Raw genomic sequence first — 26,995 nt, 5'->3', positions numbered from 1 at the left:
CAAATTAGTTAGGCGTGGTGGCAAGCGCCTGTAATCCCGGCTACTAGAGAGGCTGAGGCAGGAGAATCGCTTGAACCCGGGAGGCGGAGGTTGTAGTGAACCGAGATCGCACCACTGTGCCCTAGCCTGGGCGATAGAGGGAGACTCTGTCTCAAAAGAAAGAAAAGAAAAAAGAAGAGAAGATAAGGAATACAACACAGAATCAAACCTACAACGAGCTTTGTTTTGTGAATAAAACATAAAACACAAAAGAAATGTGCTTCTGGGGGGGTCTTGGGACTTCATTTCTGTTTCTGGTTTGTTTTTCGAGAGGGTCTGGCTCTGTCGCCCAGGCTGGAGTGCACTGGCGCGATCACGGATCACTGCAGGCTTCTGGGGCTTCACTCCCTGATCCGTTGTCCTATTTAAGTTCACTCCGCAGGCTCGGAGGAAATGGCAGAAAGCCCAGCTCTGGATGGTCCTGGGCGCTACCCCCGTTACCCATTACCAGGAGGGAGGTGAGCCCGGTGGGTCACAGCGCTAGTGCGCACAGGCACAGCAGGGCCGCCAGCAGCAGCGGGAGCTGGGGCACAGGGTCGCCACCCGAGGCGTACAGGCAGGCAGTGTAGGCATCGAAGTCCACCTGGCGCATGGCACACATATGCTGCATGCTGCAGGCCTCGTCGCAGATCCCAGCATCGTAGCTGACCGAGTTGTAGGCATAGTAGCGCTGCAGTGTGCCCTGGTCGCTGGCAATGCGATTCAGCGCTGCCTCCATGGAGCGGGCGCTGGCATCCGGCACCCCGAAGGCCTCGGTCAGCCGGTACTCGAGCTCCCAGCGTGGCTTCCCGAGAGCATTCGCCTGGCTCAGGTTCATAAAGTAAGTCACCATGTCCTGGAGAAAGGGTGCGGGGTGGGCCGGCTGTGAGCAGCTGTCTGCTTCCATCCCCATCCTGCTCCTCACATTTGCCCCCATGTTCTTTAGAGCAGTGATCATGACCACTGCTAGTTATTGAGCATTTAGCTACGCACCCAGTGTGCTTGGCAGACATCCTCTGAATCGAATGAGGTAAGCGCACTTTTTTACCCCGTTTCACAAATGAGGAAACTGAGGCCTAAAGAGGTTAACTCACTTGGCCAGGGCCATATAGGTATTCAGTGGCAGAGGCAGGATTGGAACCCAGGTTGTTTACCCCAAGCCTGTGCATTTCCTGTCCCACCACTATAGGGGACACGCAGAAGATGCTCAGTAAATATTTACATAATGAATAGATAAAAGCAATGTAAAAGGGCGGCATGAAACATGAGAGGCTGAGAGAGGTTATGAACTGTAGACTCCCAGGGCCCAGGTGCATGTTCATGGCTAGACTCTGCAGCGTTCATCAGTCCAACAGATTCCAGGTACATTTATGAACCTGCTTCAGGCCACTGCAGATGGGATAAGAGGAGCTACCCATATGAATGGCCACTCTGGGCCAGGCACATTCCATTATTTCATGTAGTCTTCCCCAAACCCCGTGAGCTTCTGTGACTCCCATTTTACAGATGAAGCAAGTGAGGCACAGAGGTCAAAAGCTCAAAAAGCTTGTGAGTGGTGGAGCCAGGATTCAACCTCAGGGCTGACTCCCTCCCTGAGAAGAATGTAGGGCCTGTCTGAGGGTGGGGGTTGGGGTCCCTCAGCCTGCCATTCCTTTGCTCAGACCCTCGGAGTGCCCGTGTGGACAAAGGCCTCTCTTAAAACCCCTCCGATCTCTTCTTAATCTACATTTACTAGAATCAAGGACCTGGGTTAGCTCATCCAGCCCCTGGCTTGCAATGTCCTCTCCACTCCCAGATCACATCTCTATCCTCAGCTCTTCAAGCTCCAACTTGCCCCCTCCCTGACCACTTTCACTTGATGCCCTTTAGCCATCCCAAAGTTGACAGGTCTAAAACCAGACCTCTGACAGACCTTCTGAAGCCTGATCACCTCGCCACTGATTTTAGTAACTAGCAGCCGCGGCCTTTCCATTGCACAGGCCAAACGCCTTGGAAGCCTCCTGTATTCATCCCTTTCTCTCACAGCCCACATCCACTCTAGCAGCAAACCTGCCTCCAGAATTCATCCAGGTCCTGGCACTTCTCACCACCCACTGCCTCCACCCTGGCCAAGCCACCATCCTGTCAGCTGGGATTTGTCCTTCCCTCTTAAGTGCCTCACTGCTTCCCTGCCTACCCCTGCAGCCTGTTCCCTGCACAGCAGACATGATGATTCTGTAAAATTATAAGTCACAGGATTTCATTCTTCTGCACCAAACCCTCCAAATCCAGAGTCCTCATTGTGGCCTGCAAGATCTGACCTCCTTTCCCACTCTCCCCTGTGCCTCCCACTGTGGCCACCTGGTCTCCATGCTCTTCCCCGACCCACCAAGCACATTCCGACCCTGCAGCCTTTGACTTGCTGTTCCCTCCACCTACTCCAGATACCCACATGACTCACTCCCTCGATACACTCAGAACTCAAATGGCACCTCATGTGGACACTTTCCCCTGCCCACCTACCTAACACAATATTCACCTCCCATAGCTGTCACTGTTTTGATTTTCTGCTTAGCGCTTCCGTCTGTGCCATAATTAATTTTACATATTTATCGTTCCTCCCCTGTAAGATGTCAGGTTCAAGAGAGGGGTGACTTTGCTCTGTACATTTACATATCTCCTGAGATTAGAAAAGGGCCTGGCACATGGTGCAGACTTAATGCATTTTGTTGGCTAAATAAAGAAATACTTTTTTCCATCTCAACAACCACAAGCTCATCCTAAGAGGTGAGGGATTGTTTGATGAATTAGGGGCTGGACCCTTGTCTGTGTATGGAAAAGGTGGACAATGGGCTTGAGGTCAGACTGTGGGAAGCCTTGTGTACTACACCAAAGAGACACAACTTTGTCTTCAGGGCACTGGGGAACCATTGAGGATTTTTGAGCAGGACAGAAACAAGATGAAAGTGGTGCTATAGAAGATTAGTTTCTTCTGTCGTGTGTAGCAGATGGGCCATAGCAGGGCAGGGCCGGAGGCAGGGAGACCAGGTATGAGGCTGTGACAGTCATCAGGGGAAAAGGAAACTTGGGGAAACATTGCCCTGACTTGGTGGCAGGTGCCTCCAGGGTTCTGATCCTGAGCTGGAGAAGGGTGGAAGGAAATCGACCTTCCTGAGGCTCAGTGGTCAGGGGAGGGTGGATAAGCTGAGAGTTGGGGAAGGTAGTGATACATTTAAGCCCCCTCAGCCCTCCTCCTCTGGCCTCCACAGGACCACTGACCTTCAGGCTCAGTGTGGCTCGGTCATATTCGAATACCCGGATGGCTGGATTGTTGGCCCCATTGACCACTCCAGGTAATGTGGTTTTCCATGGGGTGACTCCAGGTGTGATGAACATGGTACTTATGGGGGCACCTGTCAGGAGAGAGACAGCAGGACTGAGAGGGTCTGGGGAGAGAAGGAGGGACAGAGCCGCCAGTTGCCCTCCAGGCTGAATACCTGCGTCATCATAGAGCATCCGAAAGCTGTCGGTGTGGTGGTGCCCAAAGAACTGCCCTGCTATGACGCGATGATGCTTCCGCACCACCTTCAGGTACTTCTCATTGAAGCCCTCCCGGAACCATGCCTTGTTTTCCGTCTTTTCGAAGAACCCCGGGGGCACGTGGCCAACAATGTACACCTACAAGGTGGGGATTTTCAGAAGGGGCTCACAGATGATCTCTCCAGCCCCTCATTTCTACTTCATAAAACCTGCAAATCACCCCAAAGGCAGGTAGATGTGCTCAAATGTGTCTCCTCCCTGAAGGCCTCCTGGATTCCATCTCCCTGTGCCCACCAATGAATGCGCTATATACCTTCCCAACTCTGTGCCTGCCACCTAGAGAACCCTTCTCCTTTTCACTTCTGTAAATCCTCCCCATACTTGAAAACCTAACTCAAAGAGCGCCTCCTCCATGAAGCCTTCCAAATCCTTCAAAGACTACTCTTCTCTTGGAGAGCTTGAGCACTGCGATGAAACCGTTCTTGCATGGTTGTGTGGCATATGCTACACGGTAATGTGCATTCGTGTCTTACATTTCTTGAGTCACTCAGCTGACAACACCTGGGCGCTTGGCCACCATGGCAGTTAGAACAGGGGACAGGGTTAAGTGCGTGGGGTTTGGAGTCACTGTGGCTTAGACCAGCTGCGTGTCACCTCTCTGAGCTGCTCTCTTCTCATCTGGAATAGCACCTAGCTGGTGGGATTTTGAGAGCAATGGACTCGTTTCTGAGCCAGGGTTTCTGTAGTTCTGCTACCTGAGATCATCTGTATAACGTCCTAAGCAACGTGCCCAATGTTGTCACAGGCACCAGCTGTGATATCCTCCTGGCATGGGCTGATCAGTGCAAGGACTCAAGAAATGAGACACTGGGCCAGTCCTTGAGGAGCTGTCAGGCCAGCAGACTAGCTGGACATGCTCAAGGGCAGTGCATCCCCTGGAGGTCTGGCACACAGTACAGACTGCAGCTGTGTGTGTGGTAGCTGTGTAAAGAGCACTGGACTTGGAGTCTGAAGGCTGGTATTCTGATCTGGGCTTTATCACTTATTATGTGATTTGGGACTGTCACCACTCTTTATGAGCCTCAGGGTCCTTATCTGCAGTGGGCTCCGGATCCCAACCCACAGAGCTGTGGTGAGGATAGAGGAAGCCCTCTGCTGGTCCTGGGCTGATAAAGGACCCTCTGGGATTGGGCATCTTTGGGTGGATGGATGAGTTTGTGCCAAGCGGGAGACTTGTGTAGGAAATAACCCCAGAGGAGTAAAGAAAGAAGCAGGAGCTCTTACCATGTCCCCAGCTTTGGATGCATTGGTCAACACATCTTCCAGCCACTGGAACTGCTGGCCGGGGTCCGCCATGTCTGCTGTCAGCGCGTTGCTGGTGTAATATAGATTGGTGTTGAGGACCACGATTCGCCCAGGCCTGCTGGGACCCAGCAGCTTCTCACAGTAGAAGGCACCTAGGATGTCACAGCCAGGGACAATATGGAGGAGGCCCCCACCTCTGCTCAGACAGACTTCTGCTCCTTCCGCCTCACTGTCCTACTTTCTTTTTCCATTGCATCTTTCCCTTCCTTCTTTCCCATAGGAGGGACATTGATCTGGAAGACCAGAGGCTCTGAAACCAGGAGTACTGGATTCAAATCCTGGCTCTGGAACTCATTCACTCTGCAACTTGTGAGAGTAACTTCACCTCTGTATGCCTCAGTTTCCTTATCTGTATAGTGAGAATAACAGTGATGTGTGTTTGCCCATCCAGATCCACTGTCAACCCTTCACTGCTCAGCTGTCTCTCAGCTGTCTTTTCCAGGAGCTGATCTACATGGACTAAATCAACAGGCTTCTGTGCCACAGGCTTCTGGTTGGCTTTGACCACTGGGGAGTCCCAACAGAGGAGACCAAGGAAAGGGAAGAGTACGATCAAAGTCACCTTGTGCTGGCTGTGTTTCTGGACTGGTCATTCTCAACCAGGTACTTCTGGTGCCAGGGAACACTGGGCAATGTCTGAGACATTTTTGGTTGTCACAATTGGGGGTGTTCCTGGGGGTGTCACTCTAATAGGTGTTTGCAACATTCTGCAACACACACGGCAGTCCTCGGTGACAAAATCACCCAGCCCACGATGGTGGTGGTGGCAAGGTTCAAACCTGCTGGAAGTGAAACCACTCCTTCCAAGGGCTGTTGTGAAGTGTCTAGGACTGGGCTGAGGGTAGTGCCTGACACACGGTAAATGCATAATAAATATGGACTTAAGAGCATCCTTAGTGCCCTGGCGTTTAGAGCAAGGGCTTTGGAGTTAGTTCTGGATTCTGCTCCCAAGACTGCCTTTTCTAAGCTGTATGCTTCTGGCCTCCTTCTCTGTAAATTGGGGATGAAATCAGTACTTATTTTAAGGTGTTGTTGTGAAGACAAAGATCAGACCCTGGCATACAGTAAGATAGTAGCAAATGGTGTTAGTACCTTTTTTGAAGAGAGCGACGGACTCATTACTAAGCCAGGGTTTCCATAGTTCTGCTATCTGATTGTAGATCTTGTTACTTCCAACTGGGAACTGGTTTTTGGGATGAAAATCGTGATTTCCTAAAGCAGCATAGACGTTAGTATCTGGGAAGAAAGGGGGAAATATCAAAATATATATGGAAAAGCACTCGGGGGAGTTAATCATTTTCTGTTGGCCACTGGCCATCAGAGCTCAGGGGAAAGAGCTATAGCACAGATGAGGAAAAGACACAGATAAGAAACCCACATTTGATACAATCTGGCTGAACTTTGCTTAGACTTTGGAAGGAAGAGCAGTGAGTGCTTTGATCGCAATCTCTACACCCATTCTCAGCAGAAAGTGTCCTGGTTAGAAGCGAGGCAGCAAATGACGAGAAAGGGAAAACTAGGTCTAAATGATTCTGATCATTCTCAGCCACTTGGTAATTTAGTGTTCCCAATTCTTGTCGATTCCAGATCCACCTTACTGTTAGGGAAAGGGTCTGCTTCACTCTGAGAGGCCTTAGGAGTTTCACTCATCCATGCAGCCAGCAAATGTTTTATTGAGCACCTACTATGAGCCAATGCATAGAGCTGGAAAACAGGCTTCCAGCCCCAGAGGTCTTACAGTTCAATAGGGTTGACAGGTATTGAGCAGACGTGTAAGAGATGTCACAAAAAAGGAATGGCCACTTGTTATGGGAGTGATAACAGAGGGTAGAAATGGGTTTGGGGAGGCCTCCCTGAGGAATGGGCCTGTGAATGAGTCCTGGAGGTATAAGGGCACCCATTAGACTCATTTCCTCCACATGAACAGCCTCATTCCTGCTTTTATTTTATGCTCTGTGTCTGGCACCTAGTTGGTGCTCAATAAATATTTGACAATGAACAAAAACTCCTCTTGGGTTCAGAACAGGGCAGTGCCCTTATATGAGCTTGGTCTATCCCAGGGAGTGACCTGGAATAATGAGGGAGGCTGGAGCCTACCATTCTGGTTGGGAAATAATTCTAACTTCCCGCTTTGCCCTGTGTAGCCTATGAGACCTGGGAATGCTGAGAACTCTGCCAAAGTAGGAGGTTGTCAAATGCATCACTGTAACTGCCTAGAAAAACCTCACCTCTCAAAGTAAATGCCCGCAGCCATTAAGAATCCATTTAAGGCCAGGCGCGGTGGCTCATACCTGTAATCCCAGCACTTTGGGAGGCCAAGGCGGGCAGATCATGAGGTCAGTACTTCAAGACCAGCCTGACCAATATGGTGAAACCCCGTCTCTACTAAAAATACAAAAATTGGCTGGGTGTGGTGTTGCATGCCTATAGTCCCAGCTACTAAGGAGGCTGAGGCAGGAGAATCGCTTGAACCTGGGAGGTATGGAGGTTGCAGTGAGCCAAGATCGTGCCACTGCACTCCAGCCTGGGTGATAGAACAAGACTCTGTTTCAGAACAAAAGAATCTATTTAAGAAAAAACAAAACAAAACACAAATCCCTGAATCCCAAGAGCAAGTGAGAAGGGAAGGACTCGCTCCTGTGTTTTTACTTCTGTGTGCCCAGCTCCTTGCAAACATAAGCTCCATGAGGGTATTACCTTGTATCTTGTTCATTGCCATGTCTTCTACTCCTGGAATGGTGTCTCACCCATAGCAGATGCTCAATAACTATTTGTTGATTGACTAAATGAGTGAATGAATTACCTTATTTAATCCTCATAACAACCCTATGGACAGGTACCATTATTTTCCATTTTCACAGGGAGAAGACTGAGTCTTTATGAGATTACCCAGCTAAACCATAGCAGAGCTAGAATTGGGCCCTGCATAACAGGGTCTTTCTCTGTCGCCCAGGCTGCAGTGCAGTGGTGTGATCATAGCTCACTGTAACCTCAAACTCCTGGGCTCAAGTGATCCTCCTGCCTCCCAAGTAGGCAGCCTCCCAAGTAGCTAAGACTACAGATACACCACCACACTGGCTAATTTTTTTATTTTTTGTAGAGGCAGGGTCTTGCTGTTTTGTCCAGGCCAGTCTCAAACTCCTGACCTCAAGCAATCCTCCAGCCTTAGCCTCTCAAAGTGCTGGGTTTACAGGCATGAGTCACTGCTCCTGGCCCAGGGCCCTGGATTTGTTTGTCTTGCATGCCTGTGTTGTCAACCACTTGGCTGTGCTGGCGAGGTGGGGACCAGTGTTCACAGCCAACTCTGGTGGGTAAAGTCAAACATGACAGAAAGAACATATGATGTGGAACCCCGAATCTCGAGTTTCAGTCCCTTCCTCTTCTCAGGCCACTTACTCAACCCCTCTGTATTTCAGTTTAATTATCTATAAAATGGGAGTATTCTCTTTGAATTCTGTTTTTGTAATTCTCAACTAGATAATACCTGCATTTCATCTCTTCCAATTTGTTCTCGTATTACCATCTCTAAAAGTGAGGTGTGGCCATAGAAAACGCTGTGTCAGATTATAATTGGTAGCTGTTTCTTCTTAGTTATACATAGCGATGCATCTTTCAGCCAATGGCATCTCGGATATTAGGAAATTCCATAAATGTATGTAAGTGTGGTAGAAAATACAAAATCTTGTCATTTACATTTGTGTGTTAAATCACAGTCAATAGGCCAGGCATGGTGGCTCATCCCTGTAATCCCTACACTTTGAGAGGCTGAGGTGAATTACTTGAGCCTAGGAGTTTTCAAGACCAGCCTAGGCAACACAGCAAGACCCCCATCTCTACAAAAAAAAATGAAAATAAGCTGGGCACAGTGGCTCACGCCTATAATCCCAGCACTTTGGGAGGCAGAGGCGGGCAGATCACTTGAGGTCAGGACTTTGAGGCCAGCCTGGCCAAGATAGAGAAACACTGTCTCTACTACAAATAGAAAAATTAGCTGGCCATGGTGGCAGGTGCCTATAGTCCAGCTACTCGGGAGGCTGAAGCAGGAGAATCGCTTGAACCCACGGGGGTGGAGGTTGCAGTGAGTTGAGATCACACCACTGCACTTTAGCCTGGGTGACAGAGCAAGACTCAGTTTAAAAAAAAAAAAAAATGAAAATAAAAATAATTAGCAGAATGTGGTGGTGTGTGCCTGTAATCCCAACTACTTAGGAGGGTGAGATGGAAGGATCGCTTGAGTATGGGAGGTGGAGGCAGAAGTGAGTCTTGATCATGCCACTGCACTCCAGCCTGGGTGACAGCAAGACCTTGTCTCAAAAAACAAAACATAGTTAATAAAGCATTTTCTTATCCATTATTTGACTTGTGTTCCAGAAACCCCATGTGAAGCAAAGGAGAGGTACTTCCAGTTGGATCTGAGTCTGAGTCCCTCCCTAGGAGCTGACTAGCTCAGAGCCATAGGTTCCTTTTCTATACGTTGAGAATAATAGTGCCTGCTGTTGGGGTGGGGGAATGTCTTGGCTTGACCCTAACTAGTGACCCCTGCTGGAAGACGAAGGAAACCAAGCAGACTGAGTTGGATTGGGTTGGGGTAGATAAACTGGAAGCACCCAGGCATCTCTTTGCCTAGATTGACTTGTGTTGAGGGAAGGAAGTGGTGGCAACAGACAGTAAAGACAGTGCTCACACCAGGATTTGGGTCCCTTAAGTAAATGTGACCTTCACCACAGTTTACTTAGTCCCAAGGCTCACCTGCCTAATCAGAAAAATTGAGGTCACAGCTCTTCCCCCAAGGATTATGGTGACAGTGAAGGAGCTAAGGTTTGAAAATTCTTAGAGCCAGCCTGACCTTTTGCACTTGATACAGAGTGACTGCTGCTGCTGCCATTATTGATTTTGATTATTACTCCATAACTGTGTCCTGGGGACCCATGATGAAGATCTTTAGAGGGAGCAGCTGTCCCGGAACCCAAAGGAGGTAGGTGTGGTGGGGGGGGCCCTGGGCTGCTTTCTCAGGTGCCCAGTTGGCAGCCTGGCAGCCTGATTTAGCCTCCAGGATGTTGTTTTGGTGCAGCCTGCTTTAAAACATTTGCAAGGGTCATTAAATTGAGGCATGCAGACCCTATAGACCCCGTAGGGCTGCTGCCTCACTCACCCCCAGTCCCTGCTGCCTGCTTTGCCAGGCTCTGAAGGCCTTGGAAGCAACAAGAAACAGCACCTTGGCTGGAAATTACCATTTCCCAGAGGTCCTGGCAGCCAGGACAGTTTCAGGGTGATGGATGCCAACTCCAGAGCCAGAGCAAGATACAAGGGCGGTGTGTGAGACTTACCCAGGAGTGACCCCTGTGTGCAACTCTAGACACCTGGAGAATGGTTCATGAGTCTGGTGATAAACAGGCAGAAGCAGAAGGCAGTGATATGCCAGGCATTTTCTTTCATAGGATTCTGTGTGTATCCACAGGCCCGTGGGCTTGCATGTTGCCTTTGGGTCTGTTAGGAAAGTGTGAAATGGTCACTGTGAAGACCTGGCCAACAGGCGACACTGTCCATGGATGAAGGGCAGCCAGGACACTCGCTGCTGCTGTTGTCCCACCGTGCAGTGCCTGGGTTCAGAGAACACTGTAGTGGGACCGATGGCACAGTCTTACCTGGAAAGACCTCTCTGATGAGCTTGGTCAGGCGTTCCACAATTTCTAGTACAGCTGCCTCTCCCAGTTTCTCGTCGGGCACATGAGGTGTGTCATCGCTGCAAAACACCACCAAGCCAATTTGCGGCAGGTAACTCAGGAAGGGGCAGAAGAAAAGGGAAGGACAGTTCTGCATTGAGAGGAAAACCTGTGGACCTGGGCCTCAGTTGTCCCCTTGAGGGGGAATGGCCAGGCTAGAGTGGAGTCAGATGGGACAGAGCTGAGACCTGGGCTTTGCCATTTTCCTGCTGTGGGTCCCTTGACTGGTTGTTTAACCTCTCTGAGGCTCTATTATAAACTCATCTGTAACATTGGGATAATACGGTTCTTACTCACAGAGTGTTTGTGAGGTATCCATCAAGGGGGAAAATTATATACATAATATAGTGCAGTAAGAGTAGCTGCTAGGTTATAGTGAATATTATTATTTAGAGAGGGAAGCTCTGGAGTGCCAGTCCCATCTGCAAACCCCAAGGGAGTTCACAGTTGAGAAGCCATCTCTGAATTCTGTTCCTTTCCCTAAGAGTTCAAGGGAACTTTAAGCTAGCTTCAGAGTGTAGGGTTCAAATCTTTTCCAGGACAGGTACAGAATCTGCCCCAGGACCACTGTGCCCCCATGCCATGAATCCCAATTCTTGGGTCTACTTTAGACATGCTCGGCAAGGGGAGGAGAATGATAGCAGATGGGGTGTAGGCATGGGGAGACAATCGAAACCCTGAGGCCTCTGCTGCCCAGGAAGTCGCCCAGGGAAGCTAACTAGCAAAATAGTATTAGTACTGCTGCTAGGAGCTCACACCGGCTGACTTTCTTCCAGGCACTTTCTCTGTGTTGTTGCCGTAGCCACTAATTTGTCCCCATTATAACCCTGCAATGTAAGTTCTATCGTTAGATTAGGCCCATTCGACAGATAAAAAAACCAAGACACAGAAAGGTTAAGAATTGTGCCTATCCTGAATCAAGCACCAGAGTCAGGGGAGAAAAAAATTGTGCCTAAGTGTATACCACTAGAAAGTAGTGGGGTCAAGATTTGAACCCAGTCAGCCTGGCCCCAGAGTCTATGCTTACAGCCATTACATCCTATTGTATGTCTGGTACTCACATTAGGGCAGCAAGAGGGCCTGTTTTGCCCTGAAAACTCCCTGGGGACAGGCCAGAAACCCAAAGACAGAAGGACAAAATTTCATATTTTTTATTTCTAGATTGGAGGATCTAATTCAATCTGATAAAAAACACACCTAATTTCTAATGACCATCCTCCAAAGGACTGCAGCTCTCTTAGAAGTCAAATTTCATAATAATTGAATAATTGTAAAGGGTCCTAAAGATCTTCTCATCCTATGCTATGTAACTCTTCAAGGTCTCAGAGATTTCCCAGGAAAAAAATGTGCATCTGTTAAAGCACCATGAATTTCCCGAGGAATCCCAGCTGTCAGAATGTTACCCATGCTCTCCCTTCTCGGAGAAATCAGAAGTTCTCCCAGTGAGGCCCCTTGAGGGAGCAGGCACAAGGTCACGGGCCAAAGCTCACTCTCTTCTTAGATTGATTCCTGAGCCAAAGGAAGCCAGAGATGTCCAGGCCCCTCCTGAGACAATGTCACATGTCTTATGTGTCCAGCCTGGCAGGTTCATCTGAGGGTCCTTCCTGGTCACACCCACAAACCACATCATAGCTAGGGGCATCATGGGTTTCACCCTGCTTTATAGAAGTGTCCATTGAGGCTGGCAGAGGGAGTACAAAGTCAGAATTGCTTCCAGCCTTCCTTGAGAGCTCGCTTGCTCCACCACTTCCTGCAGGATGTCCTTCCCCTAATCCTGCCAGATGGGATCATGTGCCCTGTGAAGCTCCCACATCCCCCCAGGTGACCCTCTCTCCTTGCTGGGTCAATGGGTTTGTCTGCATCGCCCACAAGACCATGAGTTCCTTGGAGCCAAGTATGGGTGTCCATCATCTCAGATCCCTAGTGTCTACCCCACAACTGAGCAAATGACTTGCCCTCCAAGTGAGGGAGCAAGTGAGGGAATGGTTTTTTTTTTTCTTTTTGAGACAGAGTCACTGTGTCACTTAGGCTGGAGTGTAGTGCCATGATCTCAGCTCACTGCAACCTCTGCCTCCCGAATTCAAGTGATTCTTCTGCCTCAGCCTCCTGAGTACCTGGGACCGCAGGCGTGCACTACCAAGCCAGGCTAATTTTTGTCTCGTTAGTAGAGACAGGGTGTCACCATGTTGGCCAGGCTGGTTTCAAACTCTTGACCTCAGGTGATCCTCCTGCCTTGGCCTCCCAAAGTGCTGGAGTTACAGGCGTGAGCCACCATGCCCAGCTGGAATGGGGGAATCTTGAGTGATAAGGAGGCAAGTTTCAAGGAAATTTGAAGGAATTAGAGCAACATTCTTGGACAGTAAGCAGAAACTGGGTCTCTGCAGCTGAGTGGGATCGGCCCTCAAACTGTCCCTGTGTAGAGCATAGTTCTGACCAGTAAGAATGTTCTGGGGCCACTGGGTAGCCCAGGGGTGGCCAGCAGCCAGCCAGGACACTGGGACCCAAGGCTGAGCCACCTTTAGCCCTCATACTTTCTTCCCTTCCTGCACTTGGACCTCTCAGACTTACAGTCCCTAAGCCCTATGGGGAATGGCTCCAGTGTCCACCCATAGCTTAAAACCCAGGCACTCACCAGGTGCCCAGACATGCCAGGACCATGTCCAAAGCCTGAGTGAGAGCTGTGTTCTGCCATAGCCAGGGCAAGTTAGGAAACTCTTTTGAGCTTTAGGTTCCTCAGCCTCATGTGAGACTGATGTGAGGATTAAAGGAGATAATGTGGGCAAAAGGCCAGGCTGGCATGTGGCATACAGCAGGTGCCTGGCAAAGGGTAGCTGCTGCCTTGACTGCACTCACCCAGTCCAGAGAATGAAGTCTGGCTCCGGGTCGATCTCCTTCATGGCATAGATGGAGGAGTTGATGAGGGACCAGGGAGAATCGCAGAGGTAGTCACCCCAGGGGCCTGCATTGGGCACTGGCTGGGATCCGGCTGATGGGCACACCTGGAAGGGGTCTTTGGATACCTTGTAGTCAGGGTCAAGGTGCAGGTCAGCGATGTGCCAGAACTTCCCTGCAGGGGAAAAGACATCCTCCTACAAAGCTGGTCTGTCTCTCAGCCTGGAAGCAAGGAAGTCCAGGGGAACACTGGGCAGGGGCGTTACACAGGCAAATGGAAGCCTCCTCTGAACACCCAGGTTCAGAAGGGCCCACAGGCCTGGCTCTGCCCAAGGACACACTGAGCAGAGCAGAGAACAGGCTCAGCTCCGTCTCTGACTCCTGACCTTTGGCAAGGCTCTGTCCTCCCCACATTGGATGGGCAGCCACAGCATTAGGGCTCGGGTGTTCTAAGAAGGGGGCTTGTTTTAAAGCAAAGGCAGGAAAGGGTATGGGTTAAGTGCTCAGGCTCTGAGCCACTTAGGAACTGTGTGACCTGGGCTATGTCACTTGTCTAGGCCTATTAATTAGAGCCAGATCCTCTCATGCTGCAGGGAAGTATAGTTACATATGAAAATCTGACCTGTCCTGGAATTTCTTGTAAAATTAAAAAAAAAAAGTCTGACCTGGATAGGGAAGGCTTACATACCAAATGAACTGGAAAACCTTGCTAAGCAATACCAGCAAGGCCCTGGTGCAGTGGTTCGTGCCTGTAATCCCAGCACTTTGGGAGGCCAAGGTGGGCAGATCACCTGAGGCCAGGAGTTCGAGACCAGACTGGCCAATATGGTAAAACCCTGTCTCTACTAAAAATACAAAAATTAGCTGGGCACTATGGTGCACTCCTGTAATCCCAGCTACTTGGGAAATTGAGGTAGGAGAATCGCTTGAACCCAGGAGGTGGAGGTTGCAATGAGCTGAGATTGTGCCACTGCACTCCAGCCTGGGTGACACAGCAAGATTCTCTCTCAAAGGAAAAAAAAGATATAATTCCTACAGTGACAAAATCCCAAACCAGAGTAAAGGAATGAACTGCCTTATACCAACTAGTTGGTGGGCAGAGTTTGTGGGCATCCCAAGTCCCTGAGCTGAGACAGTGAGTGGCTCTCACCTGCTTCCAAGCCTAGAGCCAGGCTGGCCAGGATAGATGCAGCAGGAGGCCTTTGCCCCTCTCTCAGGCACATGGTCCTCACAATTCCTCTGCAGAGAAAGAGGCTACTCCCCTGCCTCAAGCTGGTTGTTTCTCAGTTAAGTAAAAACACTGAGCAGTTTGGTCCCTTTGATGTCAGCCCTCAAAGTATTCAGGAACATTTCTTCACTCCAGAAACTCCTCATCTCAAGTGTCAGTTGTCATTTTCTAGCCAGTGAGAAGAACTGAAACTACTTTCCAGCCTCTCTGGTACGTCCTTTTTTTTTTTTTTTTTTTAAGAGACGGGGTTTCACCGTGTTGGCCAAGCTGGTCTCGAACTCCTGGCCTCAAGTGATCCACCCGCCTTGGCCTCCCAAAGTGCTGGGATTACAGGCATGAGCCACTGCGCCCAGCCTGGCACATCCTACTGAAGGGTGTGTGTGCATGCATGTGTGTGTTTGTGGTTATATATGTGTGTGCTCATGTGTGTGTCTCAAAGACCTGACTCCAGGAGAGGCCAGGCTAGTGGAGGGAATAATGGAGAGAGCCAGAGGTCAGGGTGGACAGCTACCTCCTTGGGGTCCAACCTCCTCATTGTGGGGTTGCAGATCCCAGCGACCTTGTCAGCTCAGCCCGACTCACCACCCTCAGCCAAGCTGCTTCTCCTCACAGGGCCTCTTCCCTGACTACACCATGGCCTCTTCCAATCTTCCCACGTCATCATGCAGCTGCCTGCTCCTCATTCAGGCCTCCACCCCAAGGTCACCTCCTCAGAAGGCTCCCCTGACCACCTCATCCCAAATGCCACCTCCCCTGCCTGTCTGGTCACTAGCTATTGCCTCCCCCAGCTTCCTTTTCCTCAGAGCCCTCTCACATGTGAACTTATCTTGTTGACTTGCTTATTGTTCATCTTCCCTGTCTACAATGTCAGTTCCATGAAAGCACCAAGCCGGTCTTGTTTATCTCTATGTCCTCAGTGCTAGAAGGGTGCCTGGGATGTGGAAGATGTGCAAATGCACATTCAGTGAATGAAGAAGGCTGTGGGGAGGCCAGTTAGAATCGTAAGCACTCAAAGAATGTTAGCTAGGTGCCTGGGCCTGATCTCACTTCATCCTGGCAGCCAGTCTGTGAGACGAGGATTCTTATGCCCTCACTGTACAGATGAGCAAACTAAGGCTCAAACCCAGACCTCTCTGACCCCAAAGCTGAGAAACAATGTTGTCCTGCCTGTTGACTTGGAACCTTCCAGAAGGTGGCTGTAATAATAAACATGTTTTCCATAAGAATATGGGAGCCACCAGCTTCTATGGAATTGATCTGACAGTAAGAGTCCAGGCCCTACATCAAAATAATTAAGCTCTAATTAGCATGTCAGGACCATGAATGGGGAGGTAGGAGATCCGATTTCTTTTTTTCTTTTTCTTTTTTTTTCTTTTTTTGAGACAGAGTCTTGCTCTGTCACCAGGCTGGAGTGCAGTGGTGCAATCTCGGCTCACTGTAACCTCTGCCTCCTGGGTTCAAGCGATTCTTCCGCCTTAGCCTCCTGAGTAGCTGGGACCACAGGCATTTGCCACCATGCCCGGCTAATTTTTGTATTTTTAGTAGAGACAGGGTTTCACCATGTTGGCCAGGATGGTCTTGATCTCTTGACCTTGTGATCCGCCCACCTCGGCCTCCCAAAGTGCTGGGATTACAAGCGTGAGCCACTGTGCCCGGCCAGGAGATCCAATTTCTAATTCAGGCTCTTCTTCCATGTGTTTGCTGAGGGCCTTTGGGCAGGCCGCCAGGCCTCACTGAGCCAGAGGGTGCTGACATCTGGCCTGCCTCTCTGTGAGCATCCAATAAGACAGTGAAGGAGAAAGGACTTATAGAGGACAATCCCAACACACCATACCATCACCTGCAATTACCCCTGGAGCCAGGAGTGAGACTGGGGAGGTGTGGGGGCCTAGGCACTTTAATGCTTCACCCTTTAGACCAGAACTCTGAAGTGTTACAGTCCAGATGCTTCCCTGGGGATCTTGTTAAAGTTAAGAGGCTTTCTACATTCGCACTGCTTGGGCCTTTTACAGCAAGACAGTATTCATGTATAACTTGAGTTTTATAGAAAGGTATGCCAATCTCGTCTATCATTATTATTCATTCATTACTGAGGAGACAAATAAATTTGGTATTGAGTACAGTGGCAGCTGAGGGCACAGACCTGGGAGGGAATCCTGTTGCACTATCCCATAGCTGTGTCAACAGTGGAACCTTTCCTGGGCCTGTTTCCTCTGTAAAACCGAGATCACAGCGCCCCCTTCACCTTAGGGCCTACGTGAGGATTAAAATGAAAAATGTGAGATGATGAACAGAACACCGTAAGTGGGAAGCAGTGGGTACTCTACATTTGGTTCCTGGGGGGTCCTATAAGGCCCCCTCTCACCAAGAGACTGGACGAGGTAGGGAGTGGCCACGTCTCACCCAGCGAGCCCAGCATGTCCTTGGCAGTTGTCCACAGGTAAAGTGCAGGGGCAGGCAGGATATTTGAAGGGAAACAAGGTGAAGATAGAGCCTGTCTGCCCCAGATGACCATCTCTGAGAAGAGGACCAATGGGCGCAGTGCATCCCTGGGCAGCCAAAAAGGTGTCCTGGCCCACCTCCTCCTTCACCAAAGGGGGTTACCAGGACTTCGTGACCACTAGGGATGAAAGACATAGGGCCCAAGGCCTCAAAGCTCTGCAAGGCCCACGGAAATGTCAGACTTGGAAAAAAATGCATTGACTCCAAAAGTGCAGGAAAAATAAAAACTACCAAAATCAAGTAGTTCATCAAAATCAACAATTCATTTCATTTTTTTTTTTTTAAGAGACAGAGTTTCATCATGTTGGCCAGTCTGGTCTTGAACTCCTGACCTCGTGATCCACCTGCCTCGGCCTCCCAAAGTGCTGGGATTACAGGCATGAGCCACCACGCCCGGCCTCAACAATTCATTTCAAAAGCATTATTAAAAATTTCATGGGCCATGTGCATTGGCTCACACTGGTAATCCCAGTCTTTGGGAAGCCAAACTGGGAGGATCAATTGAAGCCAGGAGTTCAAGACTGTGCCTCTACCAAAAAAACAAAACAAAACAAAAAAACAAACAAACAAAAAAAAAAACAGGCTGGAGTGCAGTAGTGTGATCCTGGCTCACTGCAGCCTCAATCTCCCAAGCTCAACTGATTCTCCTGCCTCAGTCCCCCAAGTAGCTGAGACTACAGGCATGTGCCACCATGCCTGGCAGATTTTTTTGTTTTTGTTTTTGTTTTTGTAGAGATGGGGTTTGCCATGTTACCCAGGCTGGTCTCAAGCTCCTGAGCTCAAGTCATTCACCTGCCTCAGCCTCCCAAAGTGCTAGGACTACAGGTATGAGCCACCATGCTAGGACTACAGGTATATACTGCCACACCCAGCTACTTGTTAAAAAGAAATTTAATTTCTCTATACTCAGGAGGCTGAGGCAGGAGGATCTCTCTTTTTATTTTTTTTATTTTTTTTTAGAGACGGGGTTTCACCATGTTGGCCAGGCTGGTCTTGAACTTCTGACCTCAGTTGATCCGCCCGCCTCAGCCTCCCAAAGTGCTGGGATTACAGGCATGAGCCACCGCGCCCGGCCTCAGGAGAATCTCTTAAATCCAGGAGTTTAAGGTTAGCTTGAAGTATGATTGCAGCACCACACTCCAGCCTAGGCAACAGATAGAGACCCTGTCTCCAAAAAAGAAAAATAAAATAAATTAAAATCATACATGATATGGGATGCTTTTAGTATGATTTGTGATGAGGGTGGGGAGAACTCCCATAGTCATTTATAAAACCTAAGTTCTTAAAATGGCCAGAAGGTGAGTTCCTTTATGGTTGGGGACAGGAGGGCAGGAAGGCACCTGCCATTCATTTAGCACCTACTGAATGCTAGACACTGCACCACACACTCTATTCATGCAGCCTCACAACAACATTATGAAATGCATCCTAAGATGTACTCATTTTACAGATGAGGAAACTGAGTGAGTGGCAGACTGAGGATTCTGAGCACATCAGAATGGAAATGATCACAGTGTAGTTTACTCTGCCACCACCTACCAGCATGACCTTGGAGATATATACAGGTGTTCCTTGACTTATGATGGGGCTATGTCCCTATCTTATAAATAGTAAAATAAAGGCTGCAGGACACACAGGTATTCAAAGCCAGGACCACAGGTAGGACCTAAGTTTTCTGGCTTCAGGCAGTAGGTTATTTCTGTAAGGATATACATGAAACTTGCAATCAGGGATGCCTGATTTTGAATCCTGGCTCTTCCATACAAGCAGGGGCAACTTGAGCAATGGATTTTTGGAGCTGAGTCTCAATTTCCTCATCTATAAAATGAGGATTAGAATGTACCCAGCAAGGGGATGGTTATGATGCAGAGCAGGTGAGCCCCAAAGTGGAGCTTAGCCCATGAGGGTTCTTGGCTTTGCCCAGGAAAGAATTCAAGGGCAAGCTTGAGGTTGAAGGAAACAGCTTTGTTGAAGGGTAATGTTACAGCTCCATGACGGCTCCTGCAGAGCAGGGCTACCCCATAAGCAGAGAGTAGCAGCTCAGGGCAGTTTGGCACACATTTATACCCACTTTTAATTGCCTGCAGATTAAGGGGCAGTTTATGCAGAAATTTCTAGAGAAAGGGTAGTAACTTTTAAATCATTGGGTCACTGCCATGGAAAGGGGCAATAACTCCTGGGTGTTGCCATGGCAAAGGTAAATTGACATGCCACACTGCTGGGTGTGTTTGAATGAAAACTGCTTTTGCCCAGGCCCTGTTTTAGCTAGTCCTCAATTTGGTTCGGTCAAGCCCCACCTGTGGAGTCCAGTCCCACCTCCTGCCTCACTTGTGTGGGTGAAATCATTCTTACACAGAACACCTGGCTCTGGAGTGAGCAAGGGAGCCTTAGGGCTCATTCCCTGGGTCACACTGTCCCTCAGACCTCTGTTTCCTCAAGTATAAGATGAAAGTACTGAACAGAGGTTCCCTGAAGGCCCTCCCAGTTCTGACTCCTGTGATTCAGTGGCTTTTGTCTGTTATTGTTTATAACCCACACCACACAATGATCTCAGTCCCTATTTCAGTCCTTTGCTACTGAGGCTCAGCATTAGCCCCAAAACACAATTGTAATTCGTCCTCTGTAAACAGAGGCCCTCCAAAACCCATGGAGTTCATTTGTTAAAACCAACATTTACTGACCCCCTACAGGGATTACCCTCTGCTCACAACACCTCCACAGCTCCAGAGGTAGGTGTTACCATTCCTGCCCATTACACCCTGGTCCTGCTCCCTTAGCCCTGGGCTGGCCTTCCGGGGAATGTTTTCCTACCAAGCTAACCCGCAAGGGAAGAACCTGTCTGCTTCTCTGCAGTTAGAAGCTGAGAAAGGAGTAAAATATTGCACAGGACATGTGTGGGAGGAGAAGGAGACAGCAAGTTGGCACCCACCCAAGCTCCTGGCTAAGGAAAGTGGAGGCAGAAACCCAGCAGTTTAATGCAAAGCAGGGATGATCTGTCTGATCCGTCTCAGAATCCACCTGTGCTTCAGGAAGACACATGGAGTCAGAAAAACCTTACAGGTGCTGCGGAATTCCTTTTAAATTTACTTTTGTTTTAAAATTACAGATGTATACATTCCAGCAAGTTTGGAGAAAAGAGAAAAAAATAGTACTTCTAAACCCCACCATCCCAAGAGGACATGAAGCATAGTACAGCCAGGCACAGGCTTTATCCTGCCACTTCCTAGTTGGGAGATCTTCAGCAAGTGCAGTGTTCCCCCTGAGACTCATTTGCCTCATCTGCAAAATGGGTATAATGATATTAGCACCTACTTCAAAGGGGCTCTAAAAGAGGATATTTTTCTTTCATTTTCTTTCTTTCTTTCTTTCTTTTTTTTTGAGATGGAGTTTCGCTCTTGTTACCCAGGCTGGAGTGCAATGGCGCGATCTCGGCTTACCGCAATCTCCGCCTCCTGGGTTCAGGCAGTTCTCCCGCCTCAGCCTCCTGAGTACCTGGGATTACAGGCACGGGCCACCGCGCCTGGCCCTTTCTTTTTTTTTTTTTTTGAGACAGGGTCTCACTCCTATCACCCAGGCTGGGGTGCAGTGGCACCATCACAGCTCACTGCAGCCTCAACCTCCCAGGCTCAGGTAATTCTCCCATCTGAGTCTCCCAAGTAGCTGGGACTACAGGTGCCCACTACCACGTCCAGCTAATTTTTGGTATTTTTAGTAGAGCCACGGTTTTGCTATGTTGCCCAGGCTGGTCTCAAACTCCTGGACTCAAGCAATCCACCCTCCTTGGCCTCCCAAAGTACTGGGACTACAGATGTGAGCCACTGCGTCTGGCCTCAAGGCTCCTTTTACACATAAAGAAGTCAGAATACATTAAGCCTGTGCCTAGAACCCTCCAATGACATCACATTTCACCCTGACCAAAAGTCTGAGTCCTTCCTATCTACAGCCACATGGAAAGAAAAATGTCGTAGTTCTCAAGAGAGCCTTCGAGGCTATCCATGGGCTGGGACCTACCCACCCTCTAACCTAATCCCCCGCTCCTGCCATCCCTGCTCCAGCCACGCAGGCTTCCTTGCTGTTCCTCACGCACATCACTTGTGCGTCCACCTCAGGCCCCGTGCACTGTCCTCTCTTCCTGTAATGTTCTGGACACCCATGTGGCTCCCCGACTCGCTGCCTGGGGGCTCCACTTGAATGTCACCTGATTTGACAGCTCTTTTCTGGCCGCCTTATAAGTATCCCCTCCCCACACCTTGTGCTTCCTGTTCTACTTTATTTTCTCCATAACACATATCATCTCCTCCAGTGCTGTGTATTTTATTTGTTCATGTGGTTTTTTTCCCCTAGATAAAGGAATTCTTCATTAGGACCAGGACTTTGTTTTCTTCTCTGATATATCCCTTGCTCCTAGAATAATGCATGGTACAGGGAAGGCCCTCATTTGTTGAATGAGTTCACGAATCTTTCCTGCCACCTCCTACCTCTAATAATTAGCTGGCTCTAAAATACCCAGACCTCTTTGCAAAGTCGGTGTCCCTCCCTGGCCAGCTGTCGCCTCCACTGAAAATCTTCAGCCTCAAATAGCACCCGCCAAGGCCCACTAGCTCTCCCCACCCTGTCTCCCAGCCCTAGCTCCTGCCTTGCTATCTTTAGAAGCACTTCCAAGCTTGCTGCGAGCAGCATCCAGCAGCCTCACAGTTCATAGTACAAAACAAAGGCTGAGCAGACATTCCCAGTGCTGTACCTGGTTCAGCCCTGGCACCTCCGAAGTAGGCCAGGAAAATCAGCCAAGCGAGCAGCCTCATCCTCGGGGCTCACTTCACCAGAGCCGTGGGATTCTCCAGGAGCTGTCTGTTGTTCACACCGCAAGCTTCCCAAATAGTTGTCTGTGGCCACGTGCCTGAGCAGAACACCCTGTCCTGTTACCAGTGTTCCAGGTCCTCTAAGGCGTCTGGCTCCTCTGGTTTTTCCTCCTTTGCCCAGCAGGTTGTGATCTGGGCTGGCCCAAGGAGGCAGGCGTCTGGACCCTTAAGTGGAAGCCACACCTGTCCTGCCAGTGCAGCCCCTGCCCCCAAGAGGGAGGGGCAAACCACAGGATTACAGGTCAGCAAGTCAGGTGAATCGGCCAGACCTGGAAAGGGGGATCTCACTCAGACTGAGGAATGTGAGAGGACTTCTGGGAGGAAGTGACACAGGTTTAATCCTTTCTTAACATTTTTTTTTTTTCCTTCAAGGCTGAAAATCAAAACATTGTATAATGAAAACTGTCAAACTGAAACAGGAGAGCGAATCGTGTAATGAACCCCCAAGTACCTTCCTCCAGCTACAGCAATTATGAATTTATGCCAAATCTTACTTAATCTATACTCCCATTTAATTATCTTATTTAAAAAACTTTTAAAATTTTTTATTATTTTAACATTTATTTATGTTTTTTTGTTTCTTTTGAGACAGAGTCTCACTCTTTTGGCAGGCTGGAGTACAGTGGCGTGAGCTTGGCTCATTGCAACCTCCGCCTCCCAGGTTCAAGCGATTCTCCTGCCTCAGCCTCCCAAGTAACTGGGACTACAGGCGCATGCCACGACACCCAGCTAATTTTTGTATTTTTAGAAGAGATGGGGTTTCACCATGTTGGCCAGGATGGTCTTGAGCTCTTGAACCTGTGGTCTGCCCTCCTCGGCCTCCCAAAATGCTGGGATTATAGGTGTTAGCTACCGCAACAGGCCTATTTATATATTTTTTTAGAGAAGGGGTCTCAGGCCGGGTGCAGTGGCTCATGCCTGTTATCCCAGCACTCTGATAGGATAAGGCAGGAGGATCACTTGAGCCCAGGAGTTCAAGACCAGCCTAAGCAACATAGGGAAACCCCATCTCTACAAAAAATATAAAATTAGCCGAGTGTGGTAATATGTGTCTATAGTCCAGCTACTTGGGAGGCTGAGGCAGGAGGATCCCTTAAGCCCAGGAGGTGGAAGTTGCAGTGAGCCAAGATTGCTCCATTGCACTCCAGCCTGAGTGACAGAGCAAGACTCTGTCTAAAAAAAAAAGGGGGGGGGTTGGGGGACGTGTCTCACTCTGCCACCCAGGCTAGAATGCAGTGGCAAGATCATAGCTCACTATAGCCTCAACCTCCTGGGCTCAAGCTATCTTCCCGTCTCAGCCTCTGGAGTAGCTGGAACTATAGGCACTCACTACCTCGCCTGGCTAATTTTTTTCTTTTTTTTTTTTAGAAATAGCATCTCACTATGTTACCCAGGCTGGTCCCAAACTCCTGGCCTCAGGTGATCCTCCCACCTCAGTCTCCCAAAGCACTGGGCTTACAGGTGTGAGCTACAATACCTGGCCCCCACTGTATTATGTTAAAGTAAATTCCAGTGACCATATCATTTTGAACATAAATAGTATATATCTCCAAAAGATAAGGACTCTCTTTTTCTAACACATCATCAGATCTAAAAAAAAACAGTAATTCCTTACTTCCACCAGATACGCGGTCAATGTTCAAATTTCCCTGATGTCTCTCTTTTTTTTAATGAGTTCTTTCAAATCAGGGTCTAAACAAGGTCCACACATTGCATTTGGTAGATGTGTCTCTTCAGTTTTCCTTAATTTGTAGCTCTCCTGCCCTCTCTCTATTTACCTTGTTCTTTGTCCTATGAATTTCCCACATTCTGAAGAATTTGGCTGATTCCTTCCTGGTGGTGCCATTTAACATATTCCTCTGTCCGCCATATTTCCTGTGAACTGGTAGTTACAGCCAAGGGTTTGATGACATTCAGGTTTGACTTTTTGGGAAGAAGACTTCTCAGGTGGTCTTGAGTCTTTCTTGTTGCTTTGCATGGCAAAGCACATAAGATATGGTTTTCACCAGCTTAACTTTAATTTACAAGTAGGAGTTAGCAGGAAAAGGGGCAAGTTGGGGAGGAGGGTATCCCAGGCAGAAGGAGCTGAAACATCCCAGAGAGCTGAGTTGGGTGACATTGGGCTTGGGTGCTAAGGCTAGGGAAGCATGCAGGAGCCAGGCTGTGCTCGGCTGTTTGAGCTGAGAGCTGTGGGGAGCTATGGCAGAGATATAACCTAATTTGCATTTTAGAAAGATTGTACTGCCTCTGTGGAAGATGGACTTTCAGGGAGACCAGCAAGGAGGCTGAGGCAGGGAAGTCGTCATAGTCCATTTTATGCTACTACAGAATACCTGAGACTGAGTATTTCAAAAAGAACAGAAATATATATTGGCTCACAGTTCTGCAGGCTGGAAAGTATAAGATCAAGGCGCCAGCAGGTTGGGTGTCTGGTGAGGCCATTCACTTTTTCCAAGATGGTGCCTTGCAATCTGCATCCTCTGGAGGGAGAAAGGCTGAGTCCTCATATGACATGTCTTGGCAAAAGGACTAAGACAAAAGAAGGCGAAACTTACCCTTTTATAATAGCATTAATCCCACTCACGAGAGTGGAGCCCTTATGGTCCAATCACCTCCCAAAAGTCCAACCTCCCAACACCTCCATAATGGTAACCAATTATAACACCAATTTTAGAGTGAACCAACATTCAAACATAGCAGAAGTCTTGATGAAAAGCTGTAAGGGGCGATGCTTAGGAACTTGTAACTAGTAGTAGGGAGGAACTGAAGAGACTGTAGATGGGTAATTGGTTGAGTAGTTCCTGTTCTAACTGTATTTTTAAACCCCATTCTAAGTAGGTACCAAAGCTCTCTTCCCTTGGAGGAGGATGTGGCAGGGTAGAAAGCCATAGCTTCTTGGACACAACCACCTCCAGGGTGTGTCCTCTGATCTCCTAGAGGGGTTTGTGAAAGGAGGGAGGGAACAGTGGTAAGAGAGGGGAGACTGGCATAGCCAGGGAAGCAGAGAGATGTTGCTGGGTCTTAAGAGTCCAGGTTGCCTCTGGAAGGTAGCAGATCCTTAGACAGGAAGTCCTTGGACATTTACTTGTGTTTAAGAAATATTTCATGTCTTGAAAGTGGTGAACAGGCCAGGCGCGGTGGCTCACACCTGTAATCCCAGCACTTTGGGAGGCTGAGGTGGGCGAATCACCTGAGGTCAGTAGTTCGAGACCAGCCTGGCCAACATGGCGAAAACCCATCTCTACTAAAATTACAAAAATTAGCTGGGCATGGGGGAGTGCACCTGTAATCCCAGCTACTTGGGAGGCTGAGGCAGGAGAATCCCTTGAACCCAGGAGGCAGAGGTTGCAGTGAGCCAAGACCACGCCATTACACTCCAGCCAGGGTGACAAAAGCAGGACTCTATCTGAAAAAAAAAAAAAAGTGGTGAACAGTGCAAAGCCTCTGCCCTCACAGGCTTACATTCAGCAGAAAAGATGGGCATTACACAAATAAATCAGCAAGGCTCCTGGCCTAGCTAAGTCCCTGTCCTAGGAACTGTGCAGTGTTAGCCAATGTGTATATTAGGCCCACAAACCACTAAAGACTAAAGCCCCATTTCTGTTTAGGGCCTAGGTCACCCCAAGAAAATGAGGGGCATCAAAATAACTACCAAGACTGAATCTTCTGCCAGTCCAGAGGGAAGAAAGCCCAGAGACCAATTGCTGTTGATTGAACGAAAATAAAAACTGTGTGACTTTTCTTGCCCCTAGCCTGTGGCCTGATTTATAATCTAGGACATGTTGAGGTATGCGTGGAAGTTAACCTATGGGACTGATGGGGAAGGAGGGCAGGCAAGGAGTCCAGAGCAGCCAGCTCTCCCAGGGCTGAGAAGGGAGTTGGCAATGGCTACACTTGAAATTGGAACAAAAGAGAGAGTTCTGGGAGGGCACAGGAGCTCCCCTTAAACCCATCTGAGGGGTGCTAGAGTCTTCTTACTCAGCTTTTGACTATATGCAGGGCTTCTTTGTTACTTTTTTTTTTTTTGAGACAGGGTCTCACTCTGTCACCCAGGCTAGAATGCAGTGGCGCTATCGTGGCTCATTGCAGACCTGAACTCCCAGACTTAAGCAATCATCCCACCTCAGTTTCTCAGGTATCTGGGACTACAAGCACACACCACCATACCCGGCTAATTTTTGTATTTTTACCAGAAAGGGGGTTTGGCTGTGTTGCCCAGGTGGGTCTCAAATTCTTTGGCTCAAGGGATCCACCCACCTCACCCTCCCAAAGTGCTGGGATTACACGCGTCAGTCACCGCACCAGGCCCGCAGGGGCTTCTTTTAAATACCTCAGCTTTGGCTGGGCACGGTGGCTCATGCTTGTAATCCCAGTGCTTTGGGAGGCCAAGGCAGGTGGATCACCTGAGGTCAGGAGTTCGAGACCAGCCTGACCAATATGGTGAAACCCTGTCTCTACAAAAAGAAAAAAAAAAACACAAAACTCAGCTTTTTGGTCAGTGTCCCCTAAAGATCCCATCATCACCACCATCAGTAACTGAGATGATATCTTTATGTATATAGAAAAGGCCACTCTTCTAGGCCTTTGTGTGAATCAGAAAAAGATGCCCTCAGTCAAGCACAGTGGCTTAAGCCTGTAATCCCAGCACTTTGGGAGGCCAAAGTGGGAGGATTACTTGAGTCCAGGAGTTCAAGACCAACCTAAGCAACACAGCAAGACCAAATCTCATTAAATAAATAAATAGGCCAGGCACAGTGGCTCACGCCTGTAATCTGAACACTCTGGGAGGCTGAGGTGGGTGGATCACAAGGTCAGGAGATCCACATCATCCTAACTGACATGGTGAAACTCTGTCTCTACTAAAAATACAAAAATTAGTTGGATGTGGG

The 26,995-nt window shown here is 48.9% G+C and overlaps 1 protein-coding gene across 1 annotated transcript; it reads right to left on the bottom strand.

The window, feature by feature from the left end:
* Positions 1–202: 202 nt before the first annotated feature.
* On the bottom strand, positions 203–23,909 carry SMPDL3B (sphingomyelin phosphodiesterase acid like 3B). The gene is made up of 9 exons (XM_012439919.2): positions 23,885–23,909; positions 21,989–22,375; positions 13,479–13,692; positions 10,548–10,645; positions 5,995–6,138; positions 4,822–4,994; positions 3,495–3,675; positions 3,277–3,410; positions 203–874 (listed from the first exon to the last, which is right to left on the bottom strand). Exons 2-9 carry the CDS (start codon positions 22,047–22,049, stop codon positions 512–514), a joined length of 1,368 nt encoding a protein of 455 aa, XP_012295342.2. The 5' UTR covers positions 22,050–22,375; positions 23,885–23,909; the 3' UTR covers positions 203–511.
* Positions 23,910–26,995: the final 3,086 nt, after the last annotated feature.

Source organism: Aotus nancymaae, unplaced genomic scaffold (genome assembly GCF_030222135.1).
Source record: "Aotus nancymaae isolate 86718 unplaced genomic scaffold, 86718_ANA_hifiasm-v0.15.2.pri h1tg000053l, whole genome shotgun sequence".
Lineage (NCBI taxonomy): Eukaryota > Metazoa > Chordata > Mammalia > Primates > Aotidae > Aotus > Aotus nancymaae.
Note: the sequence above shows the minus strand (reverse complement) of the source record. Positions and strands in the feature narration are given on the sequence as shown.

Bases quoted from the DNA above. Each gene is read 5' to 3' on its own strand.
- SMPDL3B (XM_012439919.2), bottom strand. From the start codon at position 22,049: ATGAGGCTGCTCGCTTGGCTGATTTTCCTGGCCTACTTCGGAGGTGCC. The intron at 3,676-4,821 runs GTAAGAGCTCCT...CCCACCTTGTAG, and splicing joins CATCCAAAGCTGGGGACATG to GTGTACATTGTTGGCCACGT. The intron at 875-3,276 runs GTCAGTGGTCCT...CCCTTTCTCCAG, and splicing joins GAGCCACACTGAGCCTGAAG to GACATGGTGACTTACTTTAT.